Raw genomic sequence first — 19,222 nt, 5'->3', positions numbered from 1 at the left:
CACTCTATGACTGTTCTTCACTTACTCTCAGTTATCTTCTATTCCTCATTCTTCTAAATGCATCCTTAATTAGACTCTTTTCTGTCTCAGTCATTCTCTTTTTACTTACTACTGTTTCCTGATTTAGTTTTGCTAACTCACATTGTTTTAGTATCTTTCTTACCTTCAGTTCATTTCTCTGTTCTTCTCTTCCTCTCTGTCAGTGAATCTATATTCCTTACTCTTAGTAATTTGCTCTCCTTCTATTTCTTTTTCTCTCTTTTTGTCCTTCTAGCTTACTTTATTTCCCTTTCTGTGTCCTTCACTCTCACTTTATTTCTAAATACACTGTTATGATTTTTAACCTCTTCATTTGCATCTTTTAATTTAAAATACATATTTTACTAATTATAACTTATTTTTTCTTCTCTCTTTCACAGATACAAAGTATAGTAAAACATGTAATTAAGTTTACATTAATTATATGGTAAGTGTGACAAAAAAAATGTAGTTTGTCATCACCCTTTGCTTTAACCTCACTAATATTTTCTCAACGAACCTCACTCCTGTTTCTTTACTCTGCTTCCCTCACTTATTCTCCATGTTTACTCCCCTTTCCCTATTTCCCCTCTCATATTCAACTTCTTTCAGTTCCCATTCTTTACTTCACTTACCCTCTGTTCCCTTCCTTTACTTCTTCACTCATTCTCTTTTTCTTAATTATTTACTTCACTCCTACACACACACCTCATCCCCCTCCCAACACATACACACACCTATGACATACACCCCACACACACACCACACACACACCTCATACACACACACACCCCCCACACACACTCTTCACACACACACTCTTCACACACGCACTCTTCAAACACACACACACATTCCATACACACACATACATCCCACACACATACCCCCCACACTCACACACCCCTCACAGATATCTCACACACCCTCACCTCCACCCACACCCACAGACACAACTTACACACCCATACCCCGACCTACACCCACTGACTCCCTATAAGTCACACACACTGCATTACTTACCTTTCTTTGCTGTTTCACTCAAACCCATTCAGGCACTGTTTCCTTTACTCTCTTTGTCCTTTCTCTTTGTCAGTCCCCATGTCTTATCCTAATTCAATTTTTCACCCTCTTTCACCCCTCTTTACTTACACTAACTGGTCTTTTCTCACCCTCCTTCACCGTTCTTCATTTATCCCGGTTCCGCCACTACCCTTCATTCTCCATTTTTTACTGTCCTTTCTTTTTCTTTCAACACCCATTCACATTCTCCCACTATCTCTACTTTAGTCTTCTTCCTCTCTATTCCTTTCTTTCGCTCCTTTAGTCATTTTACTTTTCTCTCTTTCACCCTATTACACCTTCTCTGTTTTTTACTATGTAATAAACAATCCCTCTGTGTTTCTCCCTGTAGCTCTCTTTCTCTTAACATTACTCTCTTTATGTTCTTCCCTCATGCTAACTCCTTCATGAATTTTTTTTTTGGGTGCGCGCCCCGGTACGCGTACCCTAAGGAAAAAAAATTGACAGACATTCTTTAAAAATATAGGTTTATTTTTATAAATTAAAGGTAGTTCTAAAAAGAACTGTTTTTTTTCTTCTTTTTGTTGTTTTATATTTTTTTATTGTTTTTTTGAACATTTTGTACTTTTTTTGGCTTTTCAATACAGTTTTATATTTTTTTGTATTTTTTATTGGGAGAAACAAAAAAAAGGGAATTGAAAATGGCTCAACAGGAGCAAAAAACAAAAAACGAAAAAAATTAGGGTTTTTTGGGGCATTTGTGATTGTCACCAGCAAGGACGACGAGCTTTACGCTCTTTTCACCATAGGAGATGAGCTTGCCACAATGAATACATGTTATTCGGAAATCCTCAAATCTTTGTTGAATGCAAGGCATCGTCTCCGTTGTTTCTGGTCCCGATGGAGTGGGTTGCTTTCTTTTGGAGGTGGTCCTTGAAGACTGGGGGAGGTTACTGGCCAGTTCCCTGAGCTCTGCACGAGAATAGTTGTTTGGATGCTTGCGGGTCATATGTCTAATCATGGTATTATTACCAGAAGAATATTTTTTGTTTGGGTTGCCCCTTGAGAGTTTAATGCCACAGATTAGGCAAGTTACCTTGGCCGCATTGATTTTTTTCTTGCCCTCTGGGATTGAAAAAAACTCCCATACAATGTGTGACCTTGGCTTGTATGGGGTATTGTCTTCAGACAGCCATCTTCTCCCCTCCTCCTCTTCCTCTTCCTCCTCCTCCTCTTCTTGACCACCAATGTACTGTTGTGGTGGTCCTCTTGGTGGTGGTGGTGGTGGTGCAGATGCTCCAGCTGTTGCTGCTACAGTAGCCATTTGAAAGTACAAAATAATTCTCTTTATTGTTGAAACAGGTCTTCCTCAGTCAAAGGACAAAGTCAGAATAAGGAAAAAAGGTGGGGTATTTCATCATTTGGAAAAACAAAACTGTCCTGAACCAATGAAAAGTGTTATTTTCAGGTCACATGACCCGACGCGCTTACGCCCCGCTCCAGGGCGCGCCCGGGGGTATGTAGGTATGTAGCGTAAGCGCATCAGGACGTTGCGCAATCGTATGCGCTCGCGTGCTTCCGGGTGCGCTCACGCGGTTACGCTAAACGTCACAATGTTGTTTTCGTTCGCGAGAATAGCGCTAACGGGACGCTCCCCGGTACGCGCCCCGGGGCGCGCCGTAACATTGCGCTTACCCGTACGTTCACCGGTACGCGCCACGGGAGCGCCCCAGGGCAAAAAATAAAAATAAATAAATAAAATAATTACATAATTATACAATATAAAATTCGTTATAAACTTGTTTACTTTTTATACCTATAGAGATTTGCTATTAAAAAACCTATGAAATTCACTGAAAAAACCATAGGTTTCACACCAGTTATAGTTAGGAATTAGCATTTAAAAAACCTATTAAATTCACTGAAAAAACCATAGGTTTCACACCAGTTATAGTTAGCTGGAAATTTTACTCGCATAAAACCATTGAAATTCCCACGTTATAGTTAGTTGGACTCACTATAACTTGCGCGTGCAATGCACTGCTGATGACGTCACATATTACATCACTCATGACATGGTCAGTGACATCACTCATGACATCACTGATGACACCATCCTTGTGAGAGTGACAGACCTCCTTTCACTGTAATGTAACCCTTGAAACACATATTCAATAATAGAAACTAACATTTTCAAAAAAATGGAGATACCCATACCAGTTACAACAACCAATTCAATAATTCCACCATCTATATACACATCCACTCATTCACCAACAGTTCTATATAGTCACTCTTACATATACTCACTCATCATATGTAGTGATACACCTATACATCCTGTTACACACCGACAGTCATCCAAAAGATACTCTCACACATACTCACACATGCAAATAAACTATTTAACATCCATTTATTTGCATATACAGCTATACACACACTACCACCTTACTTCAAAGGAAACTTACACATACTTACTCTCCTAAACAATCACGTATAGAAACACATACTTATTTAAACAGGAACTCTTACAATCTCTCACTCTCACATATACTCACTTATATACATCAATATTCACATATACTAGATTAAAACATATGTAGTTACTGAAAAAGACATTAGTGAGACAGTCATTCACTCACTAACACACACATATACACACTCATCCACCCATACAGTCCTGCACATATGCTGTCTTCAAAACACATACAAAGAGAGAGTCAGTCATTCATGCATCTATGTGCTAAGTAATACCCCCACCAAACATACAAACACTCATACTGATACTAAGAAAAACATCTAATAACCCATATACATACACATGTAGCTACTCACCAACCCATGCAGCCACTTATACACAAAGTGAAACACTAATACATATATTTAAATATTTAAACATTACTCGCTAATATATGTATTCACTAAGATACACTTAATAAGCCAGTTAACCAATCAATTTTTTTTTTAAAAAACATCCATTTAGACACTTATTTAAACATTTATTCTTCCATCGACCTTCACATATACATATATAAAACATATTTATTTTTCAGAAAGACACACATTCACTGGATGGTGTCATCAGTGATGTCATGAGTGATGTCACTGACCATGTCATGAGTGATGTAATATGTGACGTCATCAGCAGTGCATTGCACGCGCAAGTTATAGTGAGTCCAACTAACTATAACGTGGGAATTTCAATGGTTTTATGCGAGTAAAATTTCCAGCTAACTATAACTGGTGTGAAACCTATGGTTTTTTCAGTGAATTTAATAGGTTTTTTAAATGCTAATTCCTAACTATAACTGGTGTGAAACCTATGGTTTTTTCAGTTTATATATTTATATTTACACATACATACAAACTAACTAAAACACAACAGTAGTCTGTCTGTCACTCTGCTCAATATTACAGTCTTTTCTTTTAAGAATCTCATAATACAGAGTGTTATTTGCAAAGGGTGAGCATAGCATTAAGTACATTTCAAAATAATGATATAATATTAATAATAATAATCCACATTTGTAAAGTGCACAATCACCCGTAAGGGTCTCTAGGCGCTGGGGGCCGTCGGGAAGATTAAGCAAGCTATTGCCCAGAGTCACATGGTGCTGGGCTAATCTGCTGCTGGTGCCAGGGATCGAATCGTGATCCCCAGATTCCGCAGTCAGTCCCCATAGCCGCGGCGCCACACCTCTTCCATCAAAAGATACAATCGATTTCACATCAGGCTGCCATTACCTGCTTGTGTAGTAGTGGATGTTGGTTTTGTTGTTGTAGTTAATGTATTTGCCCCTGCAATAGAAACACAACATAATGCTTGTTTACCTAATGAAGAAAATATAGCACATTTTCAAAAATTGTTTGCTTACTGTACCCTTTCACATTCTTCATTCAGTGAGACATCTTCAAACTCTACAGCCATGTATAGGGGACTCCTTTCAACATCAGAGAGTGAAATTTATGTTTAAATTGTTAACCTAGATTCCAAACATTTGTGTGGGCGTGAATTTGGTGCACCATCAATGTATGAGGCAATCTTTCTCTGTATTTTCTATTTCGTATTTTTCTGCATTGTGTCTCTAGTGGACAGAATTGTTTTATTAAGTTGGATCTTGCCATCCAAAGTAGGACAGCCAGTTAGTAAAACAAATTAAGAGACAAGGAGAAATACAATAATTAAAGACATCTTCCATATACAGAAAAAATATTAAGAAATTCATATACAAACCTAATGCACTATGGAAATCAATGAAATTAGATTTTTAATAAAGTTGAGATATGTTTCCTTCCAATCTCTTGAGGTATATGTATAAGCATCAGTAATAGTTGGAGGAGGCCAGTTATGAGGATCTGTCTCACTCCTCTCAGGCCCGATCACTTGTGCATCACTTTATTCTAAGGGGCCCATTAGGATGTCGGGTGGATTGCCCCCGCCAGGCTGGCGGTGGCCACCGACAGCCTGGCGGGGGCAATCCGCCCGACATCCGCATTCTAATTCCCCCCTGCCATATTAGGATGGCGGGGGGACCGCGGCGGACTAAAACACCGTCTGCCGCTTTTCCGCCCCGGTCGCACTGCGGCCGGGGCGGTAATGGGACCATATGGTGGCGGTGTCTATCAGAGAAAGGCATGCGGTAATTGCTTGTGGGGGCCCGTTGCGGGCCCCCAAGGACTCGGGGGGGGAGTGGGGGGTGCACATGGGGGGTACCTATGGTACCCCCCAGCAGTTCCATGCACAGCATGGCAGGCACCGTGCAGTGCCTGCCATGCTGTGAATGGACCCGCCACAATGGAATGAATGCAGGATGCGCCCGCCACTGTGGCGGGCGCATCATAATGCTGCCCACGGGACCCCCGCCCTTAGGGCGGGCGGTCCCCTACTACGACAGGATGGCGGGCGGACTTTGTCATCCTAATGGACCCCTAATACTCCCGTCACAGCAAATATCAGAAATCTGTGTTTCATGGTATTACCACATGACTACAGTTTTTCCCAAGTTAAATTTACACAGTTAAACCCCAACGTTTTGTTGGAAAATTCCTGGGAAATACCAATAAATGTACAATTTAAGTTGCCACAATTAGCGTGAAATTCTGAATATTATTCCTAATTTGCCTACTTTAAAGCACCATACATATACCTCATCCCTGGTTATTTGTCATTTGCCATTATGTGGTAAATACCTCACCCCCCTCTACCCTAATTGTGATTTGGGTATTTATACAGGGTCAAAAATAAAAGTAATGTTCTTCCTTTCCCCCACTTTTAGACAGAATATTTCCTTCCTGCTGTGTCTTAGCAGTCTCACCACAGAATTTCTCCCTTACTGTAGGAGATAATCATTCCACCTTCTCCAGAATAAACCCTATTCTTTTAGCTTCCATTGCCACAGTGTGAGAAACACTAGTTCGTTTGTTTTCTTTGCCACAATATTTCAACACAAAAGTTGCTTCTTGTTTAAGCATTAGGCAGTGAAAGCTTATATGTGAATCAAGGTTTCGCTTTACCACTGTCACAACCACAAAACATTTTCATAGAGTTACTCTTCTAGGATTTGGGCTGTAGTTTTATTTGGTAATATATATATGATAGTGTAGAACAAACCAGACATATGCTCTAAATTGCTCAACATGGACTTACAACCCATCCAATTCATATTGAATAAATTATAATGCACTTTACATTTCAACAATGCATCAAACAACCAAAAATGCATTCACCTAAAGTCCACCCTAAACCACTCTTCTTCTTTATTTAAAGATATAAAAAAGGTGATTTATTTTATTCTTCATAGTAAATACATTACAGAATACCTGAACAGATGACCCCAGCGTCATTGATATGGAGACAGTTATGTATGTTCCATCCTTTGTTGGGACAGTCCCACAGGTGAGCTTCTTGTCCTCTACAGAGCACATCATCTAGAAGAATGCTTCCAGTTCCTTGACCAAAAAAGGCCCCTCCGGGAGACGCCAGGACAGTTCCACAGTCCAGCTGGCTGCACACAACTTTTGAATTTGCTGTACTCCAGAAATCATCACACACCGTCCCCCAGGCGCCTCCATAATAAACTTCTATGCGGCCAGCACAGTTCTGTCCTCCATTAACCAGGCGTAAGGCCACACTTTCAGTATCACGAGGAGCTAGAGGGACAACAATGACATAAACCTCTTATCATGTAGATACAAGTATGTAAAACTTCGGAACAAATTAGAACAACGATAGTTAAGTCATACTTTAGCCATTATCCTGGACCCAAGACTACGAGGGATTAGGGCTTTTTCTCATTTCTCAGAAAGCAGGAGTCTCCCTTGCTCCATTATTATTACGGGCTTTCACATAGTGTTCGGAAATGTGTTCTAGTGAATAGAGGTAGCAAATGTACAATATTGAGACCCAGGTTAACAACCTGCCTCACCACAACCTCCTATACTTATGAGGCAGTAACCTAGTCTCCGTTGCCGAACATATTCTCCTTTTGTTTTAAAGCACTACAATGTCCTAGTGCAGGTGTGTGTTTAAAAACATCATGAAAAAATGTTCTGAAGAAGATTCACTCCTTACTTTCTAACTGAGCACACTGTCAGTAGTTAAATGCAGACTCAGGGGCCAAATGTGACTTACTGTACTGTGCATTTGTTTCATTCCTGGTCAATAACTCTTCTCATTTATTTATTTATTATTGCTCTTGAAGTTTCATTAATTAGCAAGCTATCAACGTTCCCAATGACTAATCCAGCATTGCCACTCCATACCCTTCTCTTAGCCAGTGGTCTCTCCAGAGTAGGCCCTACTGCAGGTCCATCCTACTTCTCCAAGTGTACGTTATCTGCACTGTCCTTCTGAGGTGGGACGTAAAAGAATGTACTAGATAAGCCTCAGTTCCTTCTATTCCTTTCTTTACATTTATGGGCAGGATCTGACACACAATTTTGGTCTTCAATTTGGTATACCTCTGATGTCCAGAGGCTGTTGCGTATTGTTTCTCAGATGGAATCAGGGTCTGGCTTGTACTGTTTATGAGCAGAAGCAATTTCTGTCTCTCTGCCAAAAAACCCCAACAGCCCTTTGAGAATCTCAGACAAAAGTCCTATTGCAGAACACTAGCCTAAGAAGTATCAAACTCCCTCTTCTGAGTACCAAAGAAACCATTGTTTGCATGGCAGAATTGAGTCAGTTGGAAGGTCTGTGAGATGCTGCTTAAGTCGTTCATGAGTTCACGTGTTCTTCTAAAGAAACAAGGGTAAAAAATGCTGCACCCGCAAGCGCTGCCCAATCAGTTTCTTCCTCCCTGCAACTCCACCTAATATAAGGAAATGAATGACACTGCTAGTTGCCAGCCCCTCTATCTGTGAGGAGACTGGACTATCGTACTCTGTTGGGCTGCTTCACTAAACCTGCCTGTAAAGTTTACAGAAACACTACTTTATGGTAGTGTAAAAGCAGGGATCGCAAGGCTACAAAACTGGGATGCCTAATTATCAATGAATACTCCCACGGATGTGCGTGGCATGTTGAAAACACTTCTACAGAAACATTTTGCTACCAAACTGTTGCAGTCAAAATGTAGAGGGCCACAATATTGAGAAGGTAAGTGCGTACAGGTAAGTGCAGATTTACTACTCTTTACATTTCAGCAAATAGGCCCCAAGTGTAACTGCTATTTATATTCTGCGATGCACAATGGCAGTTGCACAAAGGTTGTAGCACCTAGGTACAGGCTATGGTCAGATCCTGTAATTTTGTTTGCAATATTTTATTACTGTGGTTTCTGTACTGAAAGCATATTGAAGAACTAAGATATGCAGGACGTTTAAGAGCAAAGCATTTAAATAAACAAAAACAGGAAAAAACATAGAACACTTTTAAGTTTGAACCAGGACATGTGGCTCTAAAAAAATGTTTTTTTATATTTATGTTTTGGAAGAACTAACCATTTCCACTTTCCCAATGGTATTATGCTATTCAGACTCTTTAAATTTTTGAATGGGAACAAAATGTACTTTAAGCTAAACAACTGTTAGTTTATGAAAATAACGATAAAACGAGGACAATAAGAATTAAAAGTAAAACTTTCTCTACTGAACGTCATCATATATATATGTATATATATATATATATATTACCTACTGGCGGTCGCCAGTAGGTATATATAGTTAGGATTTTTTCTCTATGGGTTTTTTGAAAATTCTATGTCTAATAACTTTGGCGTTTGTGGACGGAATCGGCTGAAATTTTCAGGAAAATGGCACATTTTGTTTCTGAGCAGCCCTTGAAAATTTGGGGGGGGTTCGTCCAGTGGGGGCCGAGAAAAAAGGGGGGTCCCAAAACGTGTTTTTAACATTGATTTTCCATAGGGCGGTTGGCCTCACTTTTAGCCCGAACGGCTGAATGGATTTGCACGAAACTTGGCAAAATTGTAGGGACTGGTAGCCCGATGTGCCTTTTGTAGGTCTCAATATATGTGCTCCAGTGGATTTTGAGAAATTAACGTTTAAAAAAAGATATATATCTGTAACAGCGGACCGGTTAGCGCTCTGGTTCGCGGACTTTTTGCGCAACGGAGCTTTGTGAAGCGAAGCTGATTGGTTCTCCGGCGTCTGTCAACATTCCAAACAGTCCGTAGCGGCCGCCATCTTGTCTCTCGGTAGGATCGAGAGACAAGAGGAGGTCAAAACAAAGGGGGAAATAACTATAAGGGGGCATAGTAGATCCTCGCTGACCCCCTAGGTTTGATGTGGAGGTTTTAAAAGGGCCCCGCGGGGCAAAAAAAAAACAAAATAATAATAATCGAACGGCTGAATGGATTTGCACGAAACTTGGCAAAATATTAGGGACTGGTAGCCCGATGTGCCTTTGCTAGGTCTCAATATATGTGCTCCAGTGGATTTTGAGAAATTAACGTTGAAAAAAAGATATATATCTGTAACAGCGCTCCGCTTCGCGTACTTTTCGCGTTACGGAGCTTTGCGAAGCTGATTGGTTCTCCGGCGTCTGTCAACATTCCAAACAGTCCGTAGCGGCCGCCATCTTGTCCCTCGGTAGGATTGAGAGACAAGAGGAGGCCAAAGCGAAGGGGGAAATGACCATAAGGGGGCATAGTAGATCCTTCCTGACCTCTTAGGTTTGATGTACCATTTTGCCAAGTTTGGTGTAATTCCGTTCAGCCATTCAGGCTGTAGACGTATGTAAATGTCCTATGGAAAATTGCATGGGGAAAACACATTTGAAAGTGTTGAAATTTAGAACCAATTAAAATGTTACTTTGGTTTTGTATTTGTGTGTGATGAAAGTTAATTGGTTATGTATATATGTCAAATGAGAGGAAACCACAGCCATTTTGTGATACTACTGTCTGAGGTACATTTGTGAGGAATTTTTGGTGGTGAATTTCTGGTGTTTGATTTACACAGTACTAACACTTCTGCTACTTTTAAAAAGGTGAGTTGTTAATTTGTAAGGGGAACTATGTTGTACACTTGAAGATAATTTGAAAAATGTTTTCTGTTATTTATTTGCAGTCCTTCTGTTATACTAAATACTTGATGAAGTTAGTTTTATATTATGTATTACTAAAAACGATAAATGAAAGTGATTATTTTTTTCTGCAATTTACAGCAAGCAATTTCAAAATAAAATGGCTCACAATGAAGAGACCGTGGCAATTTCTTTTGAATTGTCCACTACATTGATTGAAATTGAGAGCACCAATAATGAAATATTGTCACAAGGAGGACATGACTTGTATGATTCCATTAGATTGATTGAAATGGACAGCACCAAGAATGAAATATTGTCACAAGGAGATGACTTGAATGATTCCACTACATTGATTGAAATTGAGAGCACCAATAATGAAATATTGTCACAAGGAGGAGATGGCTTGTATGATTCCATTAGATTGATTGAAATGGACAGCACCAATAATGAAATATTGTCACAAGGAGGAGATGACTTGAATGATTCCACTACATTGATTGAAATTGAGAGCACCAATAATGAAATATTGTCACGAGGAGATGACTTGAATGATTCCACTACATTGATTGAAATGGACAGCACCAATAATGAAATATTGTCAGAAGGAGGAGATGACTTGAATGATTTTTTTGATCAATCTCTTGATGGCGAATTTATCGAGTGTTTGGAGACCATAGAGTTACAAGAATCATCATTGCAGACTTTTAATGAGGAGATTCCAGATGAGATGATTGAAGAGGAAATTACTGATGAGGACATGTTACTAGTTGTTTCAAATTTAGAAAATTCTGAAGAATAAATTTATATTTAGAAATCAAAAATTGTTTGAGACATTATTTATTTTTATTTTTAATTTATGAGGTTGTAGCGAAGTGATTGTAGTATAAAATGAGACTTATAGTATAGAGTGCAACATTTTTATGTTACATGGTAAGTTTACTCATATTTACTTCCCTTCTGCCACTATATTATCTCCAATGTGTATTTGACATGTCTTCTTCATCTCCGGCCTCCTTTCTCTCAGTGTGTGTCTCCGATGCATCTTATCGCTGGTATTTTGTGTAATTACAGAAGAGAGTAAAATAAAATAGTTCGGAACGTGAAAAGGGGGCAAAGTAGAGTACTCCTCACCCCCTAGGCCTTTTTAGGCGGTCCCAAAAGGATCAGTTTCTGCTTTCCTGAGAGATTATGGTATGAGTTCCATATACCACAATAACTTGCATTACAACATGCAAGATATCTATCTCCTATTACCAAGCGCGAATATCTCCAAAAAGTAACACCTGCCACGAGCAGTTCTTAGCCATGTTATCCAATGGGAGGTGGATAACATGGCTAAGAGTATTAGCTCGGTAATGCATGAATATCGCTGAGTTTTTAGCGATATTCATGCATTGCGGCCGTTTATTATCGCATTTGCGATAAACCTTGATAATAGTAAGGTTTATCTTCGATAATTTCTGACGATGCTTAGTGGTAAAAAATTGGTTGGTAAGCATCGTTAGCGATAAATATCGCTTAACTTTGGTAATATGCCCCAACGTCTGTTAACGTTCGATTCGAAGGAAATGAGGAAGTGTTGAAAAACATTGTCTGCGCCATCTTGCCTTTTTTGAAATGCCACACTTTTGTCGTGCACGGCAACCATTTTAGATGTCTTGACCAGACCCACTCTCTGCACGCTGTCGATTCGTAGCATGGCTCCCCATGGGGGGAGAGGCACTTGGTCCACAGAGGCGCTGGACAACGCGCACAACGCTCCACGCTACCTGACACCGGCTCCTGGGTCCCTACCGCTGCAGTCTCGCCGCGCCGCATTGCTCCACCAGGCGGACAGCGGCTAGAGACTACAGCTCCCAGGGAGCCTAGCGGGGGACTTCCGGATTTGCCGCTACTTGAGCGGGAGGCTTACTCGGCGGAGCGGGGGAGAGGCACTTGGTCCACAGAGGCGCTGGACAACGCGCACCACGCTCCACGCTACCTGACACCGGCTCCTGGGTCCCTACCGCTGCAGTCTCGCCGCGCCGCATTGCTCCACCAGGCGGACAGCGGCTAGAGACTACAGCTCCCAGGGAGCCTAGCGGGGGACTTCCGGATTTGCCGCTACTTGAGCGGGAGGCTTACTCGGCGGAGCGGGGGAGAGGCACTTGGTCCACAGAGGCGCTGGACAACGCGCACAACGCTCCACGCTACCTGACACCGGCTCCTGGGTCCCTACCGCTGCAGTCTCGCCGCGCCGCATTGCTCCACCAGGCGGACAGCGGCTAGAGACTACAGCTCCCAGGGAGCCTAGCGGGGGACTTCCGGATTTGCCGCTACTTGAGCGGGAGGCTTACTCGGCGGAGCGGGGGAGAGGCACTTGGTCCACAGAGGCGCTGGACAACGCGCACAACGCTCCACGCTACCTGACACCGGCTCCTGGGTCCCTACCGCTGCAGTCTCGCCGCGCCGCATTGCTCCACCAGGCGGACAGCGGCTAGAGACTACAGCTCCCAGGGAGCCTAGCGGGGGACTTCCGGATTTGCCGCTACTTGAGCGGGAGGCTTACTCGGCGGAGCGGGGGAGAGGCACTTGGTCCACAGAGGCGCTGGACAACGCGCACAACGCTCCACGCTACCTGACACCGGCTCCTGGGTCCCTACCGCTGCAGTCTCGCCGCGCCGCATTGCTCCACCAGGCGGACAGCGGCTAGAGACTACAGCTCCCAGGGAGCCTAGCGGGGGACTTCCGGATTTGCCGCTACTTGAGCGGGAGGCTTACTCCGCCTCGCGGACGCGCGCGGACGGCGCCGGGCGGAGCCCGGGCAGAGGGCGGGCCGTCTGTGGCCGTCCGGGGACGACAGGGGACGGGACGGGCAATCCCCCCTGTGACCTGCATCCCGTATAATGGGTAAGCGAAAACTCCAAACATCTGTTAATGGGGGTATAATCAAGGCTAAAGTGGCGCGTAAAACCCCTGCATCATCTAACATTATGTCGTTCCTGACCACAGCTGTTGGTAAGCTGAATCAGGAAATTGCAGACAAAGAGCGCGAACTTGGCTTGGATCCCATACCATCGGGTAGTCAAATTTTGCCTATTTTGTCTAGACACCCAACTCCCCTGAACCCGGTAATTGTGATAGAAAAAGCACCCATTACTAGGTCACCAGACATAAACATAGACAATATACTGGTACAAGAAGGTGCGGAGGGTGAAGTGACCGATTGCCAAATTATACACCCTTCACCTGACTGCACCCATGAACCTGAGCCTGAATTCCTAAGCAGCAAGCCTATTAACAAACAATGGACACAAGGTGCACAGCGATGTAAGCAACAAAACACCCCATTAAGTGCCCTAGAATCATCAATCAAGGAGATGGTGGAGAAGGTCCTGGTTGACAAACTTGAAGGGGTACTTATACAAATCTCCACAGATATTATTGAAACCTTAAGGGAATGTGTTTCCGATATTTTAAATAAATGTGACAGGATTAATAAATTTGTAACCTCTTTCGAGAAAGATCATCGGTGCCCACCACCCAACATAATCCCACACTCCCTTACTAACCCACAGAGGCAATCCCAATCCCCTATGGAGCGGGGAAATAACGTACCAGTCAACTCTCAGGTTCCACCTGCACCATTACAAGGGTTATTTGTTCATAGAATGGAGCAAATGGACAGTAAAGATAGCACAAAGTTGCACACTGCACCCAAACCCTGCCCACCACAGATACTGGGCCTCCCCTCTAATCAAGAGGGACTCATCACAACAGGGTCTAGAAGACCTCGTCCGAGGCCACCAGTTCACCTTCCACCAGAAGCTACACCTTTTGTCGCAATCTTGGTGAACATTCCAGTCTTAAAACCTGGGGAAACTGAGTCAAACGACTCAGTACTGGACAATATAAAAACATGGTGCAATGCAAACTGTACTGGCCCTAACAATATTTCTGAATACATCCAAACAGGTAGACGTGTGGATTGGGTGGGATATACTAAGAAGAAATTCTCTGGGGATTGCCTAATTGTTAATTTTAACCGACCCCATGAGGCATCCCGTCTATTTTGGGATGCAACTGAGATTAGAGAGGGTAGAATAAGAGCAGTACCCTTAGGTTTTTTCTACCCCCCACCTGTACTCCCAAAAATGCTCCCTGAAAGGGCAAGTCTTATTGCTCCTCTAACCAAAACTCACCGTATTAACCCTTGGGCAACACAAACATTTGGTATGTCACCTAAATCCCATGCAAACCAGGGCCGTGAATTGAGTAATGGTTTGGAGCTATCAAATATGTTTTCAGCATTATCAAATTTGGAGGAAATTGACTGACTAGCCCCCGTTGACTGTGCTACTGACCCATTGTCTACAGCTAAGGATAGCAATGCAAGGGGTTCTATAGTTAACATAATGAGCTGGAACATTGCAGGACTCCGCTCTAAAAGGGAAGATATTAACTGGTTGAATATATTGAAAAAGTATGACGTGATAGCGTTGCAGGAGACATGGGATATGGATTGTGATTTTTGGATAGATGGTTATATATCCTACTTTCTAGCTGCACAACCATCAAATTCTGGTCGAAACAAAGGAGGTTTACAATTTTTAATCTCAGTTAAAATGAACGGAACTGTGAAAGTAATAAACACTCGATCTCAAAACTTTCTAGCCTTGGAAGTTACACTTGCTAATCATTCCAAATGCATCTACATTAATTTCTATAACGCTATCCAAGGCACTGGTGATATCGAAAACCTCATTTCTTTGAATAATTTTCTGTGTAATTTTAAAGAGAGTCAAACCGCGCCGTTATATTTTATCTTGTTAGGTGATTTTAATGTACATCTCTGTCAACAAAACTGTCATTTCTTAGATAATGTGAATCTAGATATGTCCCAACTCCCACATTTTGAACATTCTGTCAAAGGGTCGAGCCTAGAAGATTTGCTTCTTGAAAATGAACTCTATGAACCAGAGTTTTTTGACAGTAAAGAAAGGGTCCCAACCTATAGAGCCAGGGATTGCAACAGTGTTATTGATTATATTTTTATTTCACCAGTTATGTTGCAGAGTGTTACTTTTTACAATGCTATACATACCGCACATAGTGATCATAACCCGGTTGTGCTGATTATGGAGGATAATATTTTATTAATGTTCAATAAAAACCCAGAAGTAGCTATCGCTGTTGATATCGCAGTAAAGGATCAAGGGAGACGGGTGAAATGGAGCAAAGTTATACCTGAAGAGTTCCTATACTCCCTTAACGAGAAAGTGGGCAGCGATATGAATGTTTGTAGAGACCCAGCGAGATTCAAAGGGAATATCATTGGGTCTTTTGAAACCATCTGTCGTCAGGTGTCAGATGACCTAAAGTGTAAACCCACTAATAGAGAGAGAAAGGCTGAGGGGTGGTTCAATAATGCATGCTCCAAATCACATCGAGCACTCCGTAAAGCATTGAAAAGGGTACCCCGGGATAGAGCAGAGGTGGCGAGGCTTAGAAAACAATACAATCAGGATATCCTAGCTAGGAAAAAGGAAATCAAGAAACAGGCGTGGGATAATCTATATGAAAAAGCTACCCTGAGGGACAGCGCAAAGTTCTGGACCATTGTTAACACGCCCTTGTTCAATGGGAAAGAAAATGCGCCATCGGAGCTAAATATCCCTGAGAAGGATTGGCTGGACCATTTCCAAAAAATTTATGGCAGCAACATCGATTTTGGACCTTCTAATCTAACATCGACTGACACTCAAGCCCCCCTTCAAAGCTTTACTATCAAAGAGGTACAGAGTGCTATTGAGGGCATGTCATCCCAAAAGGCCCCCGGGCCAGATGGCGTACCCGCTGATATGCACAAAATAAACTCAGCTATGTGGTCAGTTGTTCTTACGAATGTCTTCAATGTAGTTGGTATAGATAAAAGAAGACCTCCAACTACCTGGTCACAGGCTGTCATCATCCCCATATTCAAGAAGGGTCAAAGGGGGGACCCTAGATGCTACAGACCTATATCCTTGCTAGATTCCTCATTTAAAATCTTGGGTAAAATAATACTAGAGAGAATCTCAGCTTGGACTACTGATAAAAACATCTTGTGTGATGCACAGTATGGGTTTAGATCTGCCAGAGGCACAGAAGATCAATGCCTCAATTTGCACCTTATACTGAGCAAATACACCGTAGCTTCAAGGGGAATGATGTACTTGGCCTTTATGGACTTGTCCACAGCTTTTGATCTAGTTAATAGATCAAAGCTGTGGACAATTCTCCTAGAAATGGGACTGGATCGGGCACTTGTGGATTTTCTAGCGCGACTCCACAGTGACTTAAAGGCAACCATCCGTATGACCCAAGAAGGGAACTGCACCTCCTTTTTTAAATCGGGAAGGGGAGTGCGCCAAGGGTGCATCTTGGCGCCTATGCTTTTCTCTCTGTATATTAACTCCCTTGGTGAGTCGCTAAAAACTGCCTCTGCAGATGTGCCCTGCATGGGTGGAGCCGTGACGCCGGTACTTCTATATGCCGACGACACGGTGCTGATGTCAAGGACCCCGAGGGGACTTCAGCATCTACTTAACACCTTTGGGGCATTTATGCAAGACCTGGACCTGGTGATTAATGCAGGAAAGTCGCATGTCATGGCTGTGGGCAACTCTAAACGTAATATCAGAACCCTGACCTGTAATGGTGCCGCACTTAGTAAAGTTAAAACCTTTACATATCTAGGTGTGGTGTTCGATGCAAAAGGGACATGGGCACCACAAATCCAGAACAAGACCGCAGCAGTAAAAAGATCATCTGCAGCTATATTGGGGTTCGCCAAACGTCTTGGCGGCAAACCACCAGAGGCTATATTATCCATATACAAAGCTAAAACCATTGCAATAGCAAGATATGGAGCCTCTATTTGGGGATATAAGAACACAACCCAAATCCAAAGGGCAGAGAACATATTTCTGCGAACTGTTCTGGGCTTATCAAAATCCACACCTGCTCACTCAGTCCATTTGGAACTAGGGATGGGTTACATTGAAGATATGTTGTCCCTTGCACCTCTAGGGGCATGGATTAAAACTTGGCTTAACCCTAATTTAATATTGAACCACACGATCATTAAAGACTGTATGAGGCGGGATCGTGTGGCTGAAATTGAGTGGCTTTCACATATTAAGAAAATAGCACAATATCTGGGCCGCCCTGATTTATATACCAACCCTGAAGGCCTACAAAAAGAAGACATTAGTTGGGTAAAACTGGAATATATAAAGAAAAGAGAAGCTGATAGAGAAACTCGCGAGATTATGAAGCCAACCGTGAGGTCACATTTTTTGACAATAACATCTTTAGCTATCGAACCATATCTGGCGGTAGTAAATAAACCCTTCCATCGGTGGCTTCTCACCAAATTCCGCTTTGATCAGTCTCACTTCCTGTTGGGTGAATACAATAAATGGTGTAAACCGCATGAGAACGCCCCCTGTAAGTGTGACGACTTTTCAGACCAGGACTCTCTTCATTTCCTTTTTTTTTGTCCTTTTTATAGTATTGCAAGAGACAAATATATTAAGCCCATATTGAATGATCATAAGTTTACCCAAGTGAAACCTGCCTTTCTGTTTTTACAATTAATGGAAACACCCCTAATTATGTTTGGGGTAGCAAATTTTCTCACTATGTCCATCAGGTCTCGTCAAAATAGAGCGAAGCTACTGGTAAATTGTCCTAGCCTTTGTTAAAAACTGTACGCCCTGTTGGGGCAGCACTGTAAATGATTTTATTATAGGTTTGTAAATATCATTGTAAATAGATCATCGAATATACTCCTATTACAAACCGTATAAGTGTAATGAAATTCTGTAGTAAACCACAGACAGTGCAATAGGGGGACAAATATTTTAACATTTTAATTATTTAATTCCTGTAAATATGAAATTTGTAAATATGAAACTTGGTTTTGTATATAATGTGTTTTGTTTTTAAGTTATATACACAAAAAATTTTTTATACTCCAATAATCAACTATGAATGTATAGCATACTTGTGTGATTTTAATTTAATCGAATAAAGTGATTTTGACTCTGACTCTGACTCTAGCATGGCTCCTCACCCTCGTAAGCATCTCCCCCAGGCACTGGTCACCACCGCTCTCTGTCTTATGCATGGGCAATAAACCTTCCCCCATCTGCGCTGCTCTTCCCTGAGAATCACACTCTGTGCCCGCCCGACACCTCCCTTTCGCCCTATTCACTACCGCACCCTCTGACACTCCTCTTCCTCTGTGTCCGAATGTCCAGGCCGGTCCTAGGCTATCAGCTAGCCCTGCAGATGTAGTTTATGGCCCCAGCTGTAAAGAATCACCCCTCTTCAAAGGAGTTATAGTAGATCAAGGCCCACACCCGATGTGATCCGTCACAGCACACGCGTTCCTACTATCTGAAAACCATCCTGTATTGTGATTGGGGAGGGGACCGAGCCTGAAGCGGAAGATTCCAGGAATGACTCTTTGTACATCAAAGTTTTTACAATTATGTGTCACATTAAAAATATATAGCACTCCAACAAAGTAGTAGGAATATAAAACTTTAATAACATATAAATATATACAACAAAACAAAAACAGTAAAAACATTTAAACAACGAAGAGACCGTGGCAATTTCTTTTTAATTATCCAATAGATTTATTGAAATTGACAGCACCAA

At 42.0% G+C, this 19,222-nt stretch overlaps 1 protein-coding gene across 1 annotated transcript in view; it reads right to left on the bottom strand.

The window, feature by feature from the left end:
• Nucleotides 1-19,222, bottom strand: part of LOC144755247 (scavenger receptor cysteine-rich domain-containing protein DMBT1-like) — a 1,092,132-nt gene that overhangs the window by 317,055 nt on the left and 755,855 nt on the right. The window contains exons 27-28 of the mRNA XM_078643990.1: nucleotides 6,865-7,194; nucleotides 4,789-4,842 (exon numbers count right to left, since the gene is read on the bottom strand). Of these exons, the coding sequence (XP_078500116.1) occupies nucleotides 4,789-4,842; nucleotides 6,865-7,194 (384 nt within the window). The remainder of the gene's footprint in view (nucleotides 1-4,788; nucleotides 4,843-6,864; nucleotides 7,195-19,222) is intronic.

This window comes from Lissotriton helveticus, chromosome 5_1 (assembly GCF_964261635.1).
Source record: "Lissotriton helveticus chromosome 5_1, aLisHel1.1, whole genome shotgun sequence".
NCBI lineage: Eukaryota > Metazoa > Chordata > Amphibia > Caudata > Salamandridae > Lissotriton > Lissotriton helveticus.
Note: the sequence above shows the minus strand (reverse complement) of the source record. Positions and strands in the feature narration are given on the sequence as shown.